We start from the raw sequence: 13,352 nt of genomic DNA on the forward strand, positions 1-13,352 counted from the left end.
AATTGAAGATATCTTCAATTATTTGAAGATATCATCAATTCAATTATTGCTCTCTTTAATTGAATTAATGCGCGCATTGAATCAATTATTGCTCTCATCAAATGAATTAATGCGCGCTTCAATTCAATTATTGCTCTCATCAATTGAATTAATGCGCGCATCAGTTGAATTAACGAGAGCAATAATTGATTTAATGCGCGTATTAATTGAATTAGTGAGAGCAATAATAGATTTGATGCGCGCATTAATTCAATTATTGCTCTCTTCAATTCAATTGATGAGAGCATCAATTTAGTAGAAATATTGCTCGCAATAATTAATTTAGAGCTCGGTATAAATAATTTGATGATCTCTTTTATCTTTAAATCATTTACAATGCTTTTTTATAAGGAATTAATGCGCGCATCAACTCTTTTCAAGAGAGCAACAATTCAATTAAAGATATCATTAATTCAATTGTGGATATGTTGAATTGAAGATATCTTTAATCATATATAAAAGAATTATTGCTCTCTTCAAATGAATTAAAGATATCATTAATTCAATTGAAGAGATCAATAATTGAATGCGTGCATTAAATCAACTATTGCTCTCATCAAATGCATTAATGCGCATATCAATTCAATTATTGCTCTCATCAATTGATTTAATGCGCGCATTATATCAATTATTGCTCTCTTCAATTGAATTGTAGCGTGCATCAATTTAATTGTTGATATCATCAATTAATTTAAAGAGATCGTTAATTCAATTAAAGCGCGCATCAATTTAGCTGAAGAATTAATGCTATCATCAATTCAATCAATGCGCGCAATAATGAAGAATTGAAGATATCATTAATTACTTGAAGAGATCTTTAATTGAATTGTTGCACGGATTAAATGAATTGATGATATCTTCAAATAATTGAAGATATCTTCAATTATTTGAGTTTATATTAATTTGGCGCTCCATACATTTTCCAATATGAAAGGTGAAGATAATGAACAGTGATGAATCTCACAATTCCGATAAGTAATACAGAATAGATAGTTGGACTAAACGGACCCCTGGACACATCAGAGGTGCCTAGGAGGAGTAAGCATCCCCTGCCGACCAGTCACATCCGCCGTGAGCCCTATATCTCGATCAGGTAAACAGAGTTATTCGTAGTCAAAATCAGTGTGCCAAGAACGGTCTAACAGTCGGTATGAAACACGTCAGACAGCATTTGACCCAATGGTAGGTTGTATTGGCAAACTAGATTGTTATAACGACCGTAGAATTTGCGAAATCCCGACTTTCAAGACTTATTGAAATCCTTGTACCATCAACTTGTTTGCGAGTATCTTACCTTCATTTAAAAACTGACCATATGCAAAACAAGTTCTTGCGTATCGAATCAGTTGAGATATAAACACCATATGCAGGTGATAATGGAATATTGCTACATAAATATGGGAAGTTGACGATGGAGAAGCTGAGATCATCCCGTTTGTTAGTTTGCCGTTAATATCTACTTTCAATAAAATATCCAAGTACGAAGCAGAAGTGGACGACTCTGTGGCGTCTTTTATTTCGAGTTCACAGCGATATATCGGATCGAGATATGAATGAAAGTTAATATTGTTAATAGATAAAACGTCGTCAATATACCTAAATGTCGAATTGAAGGACACAGCACGTAGAAGTTTTTGACTAAATTCTGCTTCATATGAATATAAAAACAGGTCAGCTAACAAAGGAGCACAATATCGTGCCCATGGTAATTCCAACAGACTGTTGGACGACCCAAGACCACGAATATATTGTCGATGAGGAACTCTGGCATGGTTTTTAAATTTCAACTTCAGAGAATTAGAGTGGTGTTTAACAAAATAATTTTTTGGACGACTGATCACTAGATGTGAATATTTCCATTTTTAGCTCACCTGAACTGAAAGCTCAAGTGAACTGATCTGATCGCTTGTTGTCCGTTGTCTGTCTGTAAACTTTTTACATTTTCGACTTCTCCAGAACCACTGGGCCAATTATAGCCAAAAGCATCCTTGGGTAAACAGCTTTCAAGTTTGTTCAAATGAAGGGCAATTCCCCCTTCAAAGGGGAGATAATCACAAAAATGCAAAAACAGGCTGGAGTCATTTAAAACTCTTCTCAAGAACCACCGGGCCAGAAGAGCTAAAATTTACAAGACAGTTTTTCGACATAGTTCAGATTCAAGTTTGTTAAAATCATGGCCCCTATGGATAGGATGGGGCCACAATAGGGGATCAAATTCTTACATTTAAAATATAGAGGAAAAATCTTTAAAAATCTTCTTCTCAAGAACCACCGAGTCAGAAGAGCTGAAATTTACATGAAAGCAAGTTTGTTAATATAATGACCCCTGGGGTAGGAAGGAGGCCACAATAGGGGATCAAAGTTTTACATACTAATAAATAGGGGGAAAAATCTTTTAAAATCTTCTTCTCAAGAACCATTGGACCAAAGAAGTTTACATTTGCACTGAAGCTTCTGGACATAGTGCAGATTCAAGTTTGTAAAAATCATGGCCCCAGGGGGTAAGATGAGACCACTAAGGGGGATCAAAATTTTACATACAAATATATAGAGAAAATCATCAAAAATCTTCTGAAAAATCACGGGGCCAGAACAGTTTACATTTACATGAAAGCTTTCTGACATAGTGCAGATTCAAGTTGGTAAAAATCATGATCTCCGGGAGTAGGTTGGGGCCACAATGGGAATCAAAGTTTTACATACGAATATATAGGGAAAATCTTTAAATATGGGCCAAGGTGACCAATGTGGCCCATGGGCCTCTTGATCATTTTTGTTGAAGAGGCAACTATCAAGATAAATGTAGAAACAGTTGGAAGCTGAAATTTGGCAGAAAGGCTGCTTATGCTAGACAGCATCCTGTGACCTTGAACTATGATCTTTTGGTTGTCAAGTTCAAAGTTGCTGATTTTAAAATGTCATAATATTTGTCTAAGCCATATGGAATCATCAACTATAGTGGTCTTTCAGTTTTATTTGTGAAAAACAATTGTTTACACACTGGATTTACTTTGCCTAACATATATGGCATCAAGTTAGAATCACATGATAATCAAGACATAAAAAATACATGTTTAATATATTAATAAATCAAACAATCCTCAAATCAACAATCAATAAATACTCTGGAGTACATTCAACAACTATCTATGTACGAGGGAATATACATGTACAGCATGTTTACTCAAGTCATGGATTGTTTCGCAGAAAATATTTCTGATGCCAAGTATGAATGCTATTCAATAGCACCAGTAACACAGTTATGTAACGAGTTAAAAGTGTCAACATTTTGCAGTGAATTACAATTCAACATGGACACTCTGACTGACAATAGTATATTATTTCCATTATTACATATTTTGATGGTAAGGTATGTAGCTCCTCTACTCACACTTACTTTTTTTCTACCAGTTACAATAAACCTTTTCCCACCTGTTTAAGATCTTTCTTATATATATGAGCATTATCTATACAGATAAAATGAATCACCTATGATATTATTAAAGATTCTGTATAACGGATATTTTCTGCAATTGGAAAATTTTGCGATTTGATCCATAAACGGTAGCACATTATATTCTGCATTTCCAATTTCTGTGGTTGTATTATACCTATATGTACCTAAATGCATGTATATATATTTTGTGATTGTAATTTTTGCGGATTTTCCCTATCCGATGAAAATACCCACTACATGGTAAAACTTGGGATTTTAAACATCTGGTACTTTGACCTTGAATTTACAGTTGTCATTCACATGTAGATTTGGTTGTGTAAAATATTTCTGCAACTGATCACATTCTGCATAATGTTTCAACTGTTGATTGCAATAAAAGTTACTTGACTTGATCAAGATGGCTTGATTTTGATAATATATAAATATTGGATGTAGTTGAGGGTAACATTGAAAATTTTCACCCCGAGAAAACCATTGTCAACTGAGGCGTAGCTGAGGTTGACAATGGTTTTTCGAGGGGTGAAAATTTTCAATGTTACCCTCAACTACATGCAATATTTGTTTTATTATACTGAATGTTATATAAACAACAAAGCAGAAAGACTTACGTCTGTTGACATTTGATCAATCACTGTTATGCGATTTTTCGTATATCGATGTGGGTATTCGTGTTTATTACAAACGCTCAAACGACGTTGTCTAACAATCTACGGCGAACCGTACGCGCATAAATTTGACGCATGTGATAATTTTTTATAATATCACCCGTTGTCAAGTACTGTTGCCCGTTGCTAGATACTATCACCCTGGAGGGCGTGCTTTCTGTTCTCAGAGGGTAACAATATGTTTTTTCAAATGCTTCTCGACCAATCAGATTCGAGTATTTTACATGAAAGTATAATAATACATAATACAACATAAACATCTTATGTTTCAGAATTGCACCATTATTGTAACACTGTAAAATGTTGCAAAATAAATCAATAACCCTTGATAATGTAAAAGATTTGTTTATCTCAAAGCATAGATAGACTATAAATTCTTGAGGTTTGAATTTCAATTATTAAAGTTCATAGTTTTTGCCAAAAACAAAAATCAGACTTAATTTGTTTACAAAGTCAACATGTGGCAAAACGTTTACCATAAAAACCCTGTTTACAAAGACACATTCTGTGTATCATTTCCATTAAACACTGCATTGTAGCAGACTGCTACACAGTGTTAAGGGAGATTATATACCTATTCTTATTTTTAATTGATGCTTAATTTCATTTAACTTCACACACAGTATCACACAGTATACATGTTTAAGAATTTTACTTAGCATTGCAATACCATTACCGTCCAGTTTAAATAAAATATATAAGGCCAATTCAACTTAATTGATAGATTATCATCCCCGCCCGCCCCTTAAAAATTGACCTGCCCGGAATTTTTTTATTTTGCGGAGCTTGCTATTTCCAGAAAATTTTCATGTCTGACTCCTGTTTTTACACTTCTTGTTTACATTTCCGGTATAGCAACGTGAAGAAAATAGATCATATTATGGTTTTCTTAATTTCTCACCTTCGTAAGGGAAGGAAAGGATTAATGTGCTTCATATCTTAGAAGAAATTTGGTATCTTTCTGTGTTTGAAAGCTTAACCTGGATTTCGTTTGTGAAGTAAGCATAGATCCATCTGGCATTAAATGATGCACTACTCGTTTGTCATTAATATTTTTCTCAGAAAATAAAAATTAAGATATAAAATCCTCCCACCCACCCCATACTTTTTGGTGACCCTGGATGATAATATACTAATTAAGTTGAATTGGCCCAAGTTTTGTTTAACAATTTTAAAACCATTCGTGCATGTGAGTACATGTACAAATAAACACATGACAGTTGTTTTTTTTGCAGCTGTGTAGAAGTGCATATTCAAACACACAGCTGTCTAGAAGTGCATGTAAATCCAAACAGCTGTGTAGAAGTGTATATACAAACAAACAGCTGTGTAGAAGTGTATATACAAACACACAGCTGTCTAGAAGTGCATGTAAATCCAAACAGCTGTGTAGAAGTGTATATACAAACAAACAGCTGTGTAGAAGTGTATATACAAACACACAGCTGTCTAGAAGTGCATGTAAATCCAAACAGCTGTGTAGAAGTGTATATACAAATAGCTGTGTAGAAGTGTATATACAAATAGCTGTGTAGAAGTGTATATACAAACAAATAGCTGTGTAGAAGTGTATATACAAACAAACAGCTGTGTAGAAGTGTATATACAAACAAATAGCTGTGTAGAAGTGTACACACAAACAAACAGCTGTGTAGAAGTGTATATACAAACAAACAGCTGTGTAGAAGTGTATATACAAACAAACAGCTGTGTAGAAGTGTATATACAAACACACAGCTGTGTAGAAGTGTATATACAAACAAACAGCTGTGTAGAAGTGTATATACAAACAAACAGCTGTGTAGAAGTGTATATACAAACAAACAGCTATGTAGAAGTGTATGTGCAAACACACAGCTATGCGTAAGCAGTATCTGCATACATGTATATGCAAACAAACATTTGTCATTTTTTTGTAAAGATTTCATTAAAGAAAACTTTACAGAACTATCATCTATAATTTTGAATTTCTTGAAACTTAAAACACTGAATAGGCAACTTTTGATCACTTTATGGATTTCATGGATTCTTCATGTCTGAAAAAGTAAAATTTTTAACCACTATAGAATCTTGATTTAGTGAAGAAACCGAATGCTCATTTTCTGCTCAACATCCACCCTCTCCATTGCCTGCAAATAAATAATTTTTCTAATATATATGGTGAATTATAAATACATTCTGGATTTTCTCTGGATATTGTTGCAAAGTACAACTAGAAAGGTCCAATCATACTACACTATGAGCCAATTAATTACAAAATGTTGTTATTCAAAGAACCTTATTACAGTAAGGTATTAAACTGATGATCTTAATTGTTATACTGAAGATCTAACTACTCCATCATATTACATTGTGATAATACATGCTATGGTACTACATATGTACAAATAAGGACCAAATTACATCATCATATTACATTGAGGACCAAATTACACCATTATATTACACTAAGAGTGGTATTACATTGCAGATCTAATCATACAGTGTTATTACATTGCGGTTCTAATCATACAGTGGTATCACATTGCAGTTCTAATTATACAGTGGTATCACATTGCAGATCTAATCATACAGTGGTATCACATTGCAGATTTAATCAAACAGTGGTATTACATTGCAGTTCTAATTATACAGTGTTATTACATTGCGGTTCTAATTATACAGTGGTATTACATTGCGGATCTGATTATACAGTGGTATTACATTGCGGTTCTAATCATACAGTGTTATTACATTGCAGATCTAATCATACAGTGGTATCACATTGCAGATCTAATCACACAGTGGTATTACATTGCAGTTCTAATTATACAGTGTTATTACATTGCGGTTCTAATTATACAGTGGTATTACATTGCGGATCTGATTATACAGTGGTATTACATTGCGGTTCTAATCATACAGTGTTATTACATTGCAGATCTAATCATACAGTGGTATCACATTGCGGTTCTAATCATACAGTGGTATTACATTGTGGTTCTAATTATACAGTGGTATTACATCGAGGATCTAATTATACAGTGGTATTACATTGCAGATCTAATTATACAGTGGTATCACACTGCAGATCTAATCATACAGTGGTATTACATTGCGGATCTAATTATACAGTGGTATTACATTGCGGATCTAATTATACAGTGGTATTACATTGAGGATATAATTATAGTGTTATTACATTGCGGTTCTAATCATACAGTGGTATTACATTGTGGTTCTAATCATACAGTGGTATTACATTGCGGATCTAATTATACAGTGGTATCACATTGCGGTTCTAATCATACAGTGGTATTACATTGCGGATCTAATTATACAGTGTTATTACAATGCAGTTCTAATTATACAGTGGTATTACATTGCTGATCTAATGATACAGTGGTATTACATTGCGGATCTAATGATACAGTGGTATTACATTGAGGATATAATTATAGTGTTATTACAATGCGGTTCTAATCATACAGTGGTATTACATCGCGGATCTAATCATACAGTGGTATCACATTGCAGTTCTAATCATACAGTGTTATTACATTGCGGTTCTAATTATACAGTGTTATTACAATGCAGTTCTAATTATACAGTGGTATTACATTGCTGATCTAATGATACAGTGGTATTACATTGCGGATCTAATTATACAGTGGTATTACATTGCGGTTCTAATCATACAGTGTTATTACATTGCGGTTCTAATCATACAGTGGTATCACATTGCGGTTCTAATCATACAGTGGTATCACATTGCGGTTCTAATCATACAGTGGTATTACATTGCGGATCTAATTATACAGTGTTATTACAATGCAGTTCTAATTATACAGTGGTATTACATTGCTGATCTAATGATACAGTGGTATTACATTGCGGATCTAATGATACAGTGGTATTACATTGAGGATATAATTATAGTGTTATTACAATGCGGTTCTAATCATACAGTGGTATTACATTGTGGTTCTAATCATACAGTGGTATCACATTACGGTTTTAATCATACAGTGGTATTACATTGCAGTTCTAATTATACAGTGGTATTATATTGCGGATCTAATGATACAGTGTTATTACATTGCAGTTCTAACAAGAGGTACTGTGAGCAATGCTCACTAAGAATACTCCCCGCTTACCCCAATCTCCCAAAGGGTGTTGGTAATAGGTATAAACTACCTCTTTTCTTAGTGTAAAAAACAAATGGCACGACAAACCGAAACATATTGCTACTTCGATGTCCAGTGCACATGACCTTTGACCTTTTGACCCCAAAATCGATAGGGAACATCTTCATCCCATGGGTAGTCCATATGTATGATATGGTGACTGTAGGTGGAAAGGATAACGCTTTAGAGCCCGGAAACCATATTGCTACTTCGATGTCCAGTGTGCTTGACCTTTGACCCCAAAATCGATAGGGAACATCTTCATCCCATGGGTAGTTCATATGTATGATATGGTGACTGTAGGTGGAAAGGATAACGCTTTAGAGCCCGGAAACCATATTGCTACTTAGATGTCCAGTGCGCTTGACCTTTGACCTTTTGACCCCAAAATCGATAGGGAACATCTTCATCCCATGGGTAGTCCATATGTATGGTATGGTGACTGTAGGTGGAAAGGATAACGCTTTAGAGCCCGGAAACCATATTGCTACTTCGATGTCCAGTGCACTTGACCTATGACCTTTTGACCCCAAAATCGATAGGGAACATCTTCATCCCATGGGTAGTCCATATATATGATATGGTGACGGTAGGTGGAAAGGATAATGCTTTAGAGCCCGGAAACCATTGCGTCTACAGACGGACGGACAGACAGACGGACAACCCAATTCCAGTATACCCCCCCACAACTTGTTGCAGGGGGTATAATTATACAGTGGTATTACATTGCGGATCTAATTATCAGTGCTTTCATTAAGAGCCGGTACCCGGTACTTTTACCCGCCTACAATTGCATTAAGTACCGGCAGAAAAAATCGTTTGCAAAAAAAAATATTGTAAAATATTTTTAATCGTAACTTTCTTCATAAAAGCCCTAAAAGTGGCTTGAAAACTTTCTATTCGTTGCGTTCGGTTGATCGAGTTTGTTTTGGTGCTCTCTTCGAGGTCCGCGTCATTTCGACAGCTTTTTCTGCATTCTCTCACCAGAGGGCGCGCTACGCAAGCTTCACTTTCACCTCTGTTATCGTCTGATAAATAGTTCGGCTAAACACATGATATCGCTCGGACAAAATGACGTCTTTGACTCCAACAGAAAGGCACGTTTCTGTTCTTTGTGCAATGTCAGATTTTCATCATTATAATCTCGCTAGTTTTTTTTAATGTAGAGTCCATAGTTACGAAGTGAAAGTGAAATAATACATTTGACATGACAAAATAGTTCCATAAAAATGGAGGTTGCACTAACGTAATACAGCGTTTCGATACAACAAATTTGATAACAGAAGGTGCACAAAATGAAACTGTCGAAACAGTTGATTCAGAATGCCAGACAGACATCACGGGGGACGACATCAGTCAAATGTTAAGAGAGGAAGTCAAGGCTGTATGTAAACAAATGTTGCTAGAGGATGAGTATGATGAGGATGGCTATGAAAGTGATGCCAACAGTGACTCTGAATTTTGACTTGTTGACTTTGAAAAAATGGAAACTGAGAATTCTAAATAAAAAATTAAGATTAAATGATTCAATAGCACTGAATACATAGTTTATTAAATATGTTTTAGGAACAAACATACTTGCACTAAAATTTTTGAATCAGCACAGATTTCAAAATTTACAAGTAGTTATGAAAACATAAAGTGTTTTTTGTATAGACTGTCCATCGTAAAAATTAATAATGAAATTCTTTTCTGAAAAATGATGAATCTTAAGAAACAGTACTTTGTGTCGTAATCATTCGCAAAATTTTAATCAATCAAAGATCTGAATTAACCAAATGAAAATTATTTCATGTTCAGTTGCTAGAACAAAAATCATAATACTAAGCAAAATGATGTCATGTGCAAATACTTGTAGCCACAGAAAACCAAAACAATATGAAAATGAATCAGTCAAAGAGACTGCACTCCATTCAACTTTGAATAAAGAAAACAAAAACTTTCATATTTACAACATCATTTATTTAAAATATTTGCATTTTATTAAGTAATAAACATGTCACAACAGTTTAACATCATGTTTCAACCAATATTAACCCTCAATTTTACAGATAAAAAAGCCCTTTTAACACAAAATTCAGTTAAAAAATAGCAGTATCAAATGCTGAAAACCCAGGAGCTTCTGGGAGCCCTAGACCCCCCACCAGGGCGTTGCCCTGGACCCACTGGGGGCCTTAGGCGGCCCCCAGACCCCTCGCCCTCAGGCTGGGGGTACCTCCTGATTCTCAGGAGGTACCCCCAGCCTTTAAAATTAATGAAACCCCTGAATTATACAGTGTTATTACATTGCGGATCTAATTATACAGTGTTATTACATTGCGGTTCTAATGATACAGTGGTATTACATTGCGGATCTAATTATACAGTGGTATTACATTGCGGTTCTAATCATACAGTGTTATTACATTGCGGATCTAATTATACAGTGTTATTACATTGCGGTTCTAATCATACAGTGTTATTACATTGCAGTTCTAATCATACAGTGGTATTACATTGTGGATCTAATTATACAGTGGTATTACATTGTGGTTCTAATTATACAGTGGTATTACATTGCGGATCTAATTATACAGTGGTATTACATTGCGGTTCTAATCATATAGTGTTATTACATTGCGGTTCTAATCATACAGTGGTATCACATTGCGGTTATAATCATACAGTGTTATTACATTGCGGTTCTAATTATACAGTGTTATTACATTGCAGATCTAATCATACAGTGGTATTACATTGCGGTTCTAATCATACAGTGTTATTACATCGCGGATCTAATCATACAGTGGTATCACATTGTGGATCTAATTATACAGTGGTATTACATTGCGGTTCTAATTATACAGTGGTATTACATTGCGGATCTAATTATACAGTGGTATTACATTGCGGATCTAATTATACAGTGGTATTACATTGAGGATATAATTATAGTGTTATTACAATGCGGTTCTAATCATACAGTGTTATTACATTGCGGATCTAATTATACAGTGGTATCACATTGCGGTTCTAATCATACAGTGTTATTACATCGCGGATCTAATCATACAGTGGTATCACATTGCGGTTCTAATCATACAGTGTTATTACATTGCGGATCTAATTATACAGTGCTATTACAATGCAGTTCTAATTATACAGTGATATTACATTGAGGGTATAATTATAGTGTTATTACAATGTGGTTTTAATCATACAGTGGTATGACATTGCGGTTCTAATCATACAGTGTTATTACATTGCGGATCTAATTATACAGTGTTATTACATTGCGGATCTAATGATACAGTGTTATTACATTGCAGTTCTAATTATACAGTGGTATTACATTGCGGATCTAATTATACAGTGGTATTACATTGTGGTTCTAATCATACAGTGTTATTACATTGCGGTTCTAATCATACAGTGGTATGACATTGCGGTTCTAATCATAGTGTTATTACATTGCGGATCTAATTATACAGTGTTATTACAATGCAGTTCTAATTATACAGTGGTATTACATTGCGGATCTAATTATACAGTGGTATCACATTGCGGATCTAATTATACAGTGGTATTACATTGAGGATATCATTATAGTGTTATTACAATGCGGTTCTAATCATACAGTGGTATTACATTGCGGATCTAATTATACAGTGGTATCACATTGTGGTTCTAATCATACAGTGGTATTACATTGAGGATATTATTATAGTGTTATTACAATGCGGTTCTAATCATACAGTGTTATTACATTGCGGTTCTAATCATACAGTGTTATTACATTGCGGTTCTAATCATACAGTGGTATTACATTGCAGCAGTTCTAATTATACAGTGGTATTACATTGCTGATCTAATTATACAGTGGTATTACATTGCGGATCTAATAAAACAGTGTTATTACATTGCAGATCTAATTATACAGTGGTATTACATTGCGGATCTAATCATACAGTGGTATTACACTGACCTGTACAAACTCTTCAAATGAGATCTGGTTGTCACCGTCAGTATCAGCCTCACTGATTGTCCTATCAGCAATGCTTCCCAGCTAAACAACAAAGAAAACAGCTCATTATAATGACAACATTCTTGAATATATACTACAAAAATAATGACTCATATTAAATGTAACATATACTATTTTCCTCTTAAACCATAATAATTGCATTTGGGCGAATTGTCCAACAAGCCCATTTTCAAGATGCATCTCTGAAGTATGTTATGCAATACCTGTTCTTCTGAAATGTTAGCTCCAACCATCATGTGAAGCACAGACAGTAACTCGTCTTTAGAGATCTTGTCATCTCCATCCAAGTCGTACATCCGGAAAGCAACTACAAGGGTATATATAAATTTGTAAATGTCTAAACTACATTTTTTTCAAAACTATTACAAATATTTAATTCAAACTAAATGGCTGAAAGGGGTAATGTGTTGTTAAGGAGATACAATATACCTATTGCAATTGTTATGAGTATATTACTGTATATACTTGCCTATAAGTAAGATTTTAGGGAGTTAAATTTTGGTTCAAAACTCTATGTCCGACTTATAGGAGTGTCCTATGAAGATTAGTATTTTTCTGGATGGCGTACTATATAGCCTAGTATTTTTTAAACTACAAAAACATGGACGAAATAAACAAAATACTAACTGTTTAATTTGTTGAGGATAAAAAGTAAATATATCGATGTCATCTCCCAACACATTATTGGAACACGGATAAATACATAAGAGTATTGATATGATAATTGATTTGTTGGGGAAAAATATCAAATATCGGCACATTTCTCAAAATATTATTTGAAACACAAGTAAAAACTTAAGAGCATGGATTTGAAATTGTCAACCGATTCTTGAAAAAAGTTAGACCGACTTATAAATGGGTCAATGGCAATTCCCTCCAAAATAACCTAAAAACTATATGCCGACTTATAGGCGAACCGAATTATAGGCGAGTATATATGGTAGATAATTCTATGATGTTGGAAATATAAAATTTTGCCTCAATAAAGTGCAGTACATTTA

General features: G+C 34.2%; 1 protein-coding gene across 1 annotated transcript in view; it reads right to left on the reverse strand.

Moving 5' to 3' along the window:
* Nucleotides 1-2,998: 2,998 nt before the first annotated feature.
* Nucleotides 2,999-13,352, reverse strand: part of LOC125648870 (calcineurin B homologous protein 1-like) — a 39,556-nt gene continuing 29,202 nt past the window's right edge. Inside the window, exons 5-7 of the mRNA XM_048875901.2 lie at nt 12,555-12,658; nt 12,292-12,372; nt 2,999-6,290 (exon numbers count right to left, since the gene is read on the reverse strand). Of these exons, the coding sequence (XP_048731858.1) occupies nt 6,237-6,290; nt 12,292-12,372; nt 12,555-12,658 (239 nt within the window). The 3' untranslated portion in view covers nt 2,999-6,236. The remainder of the gene's footprint in view (nt 6,291-12,291; nt 12,373-12,554; nt 12,659-13,352) is intronic.

Source organism: Ostrea edulis, chromosome 5 (genome assembly GCF_947568905.1).
Source record: "Ostrea edulis chromosome 5, xbOstEdul1.1, whole genome shotgun sequence".
Classification (NCBI taxonomy): Eukaryota; Metazoa; Mollusca; class Bivalvia; order Ostreida; family Ostreidae; genus Ostrea; species Ostrea edulis.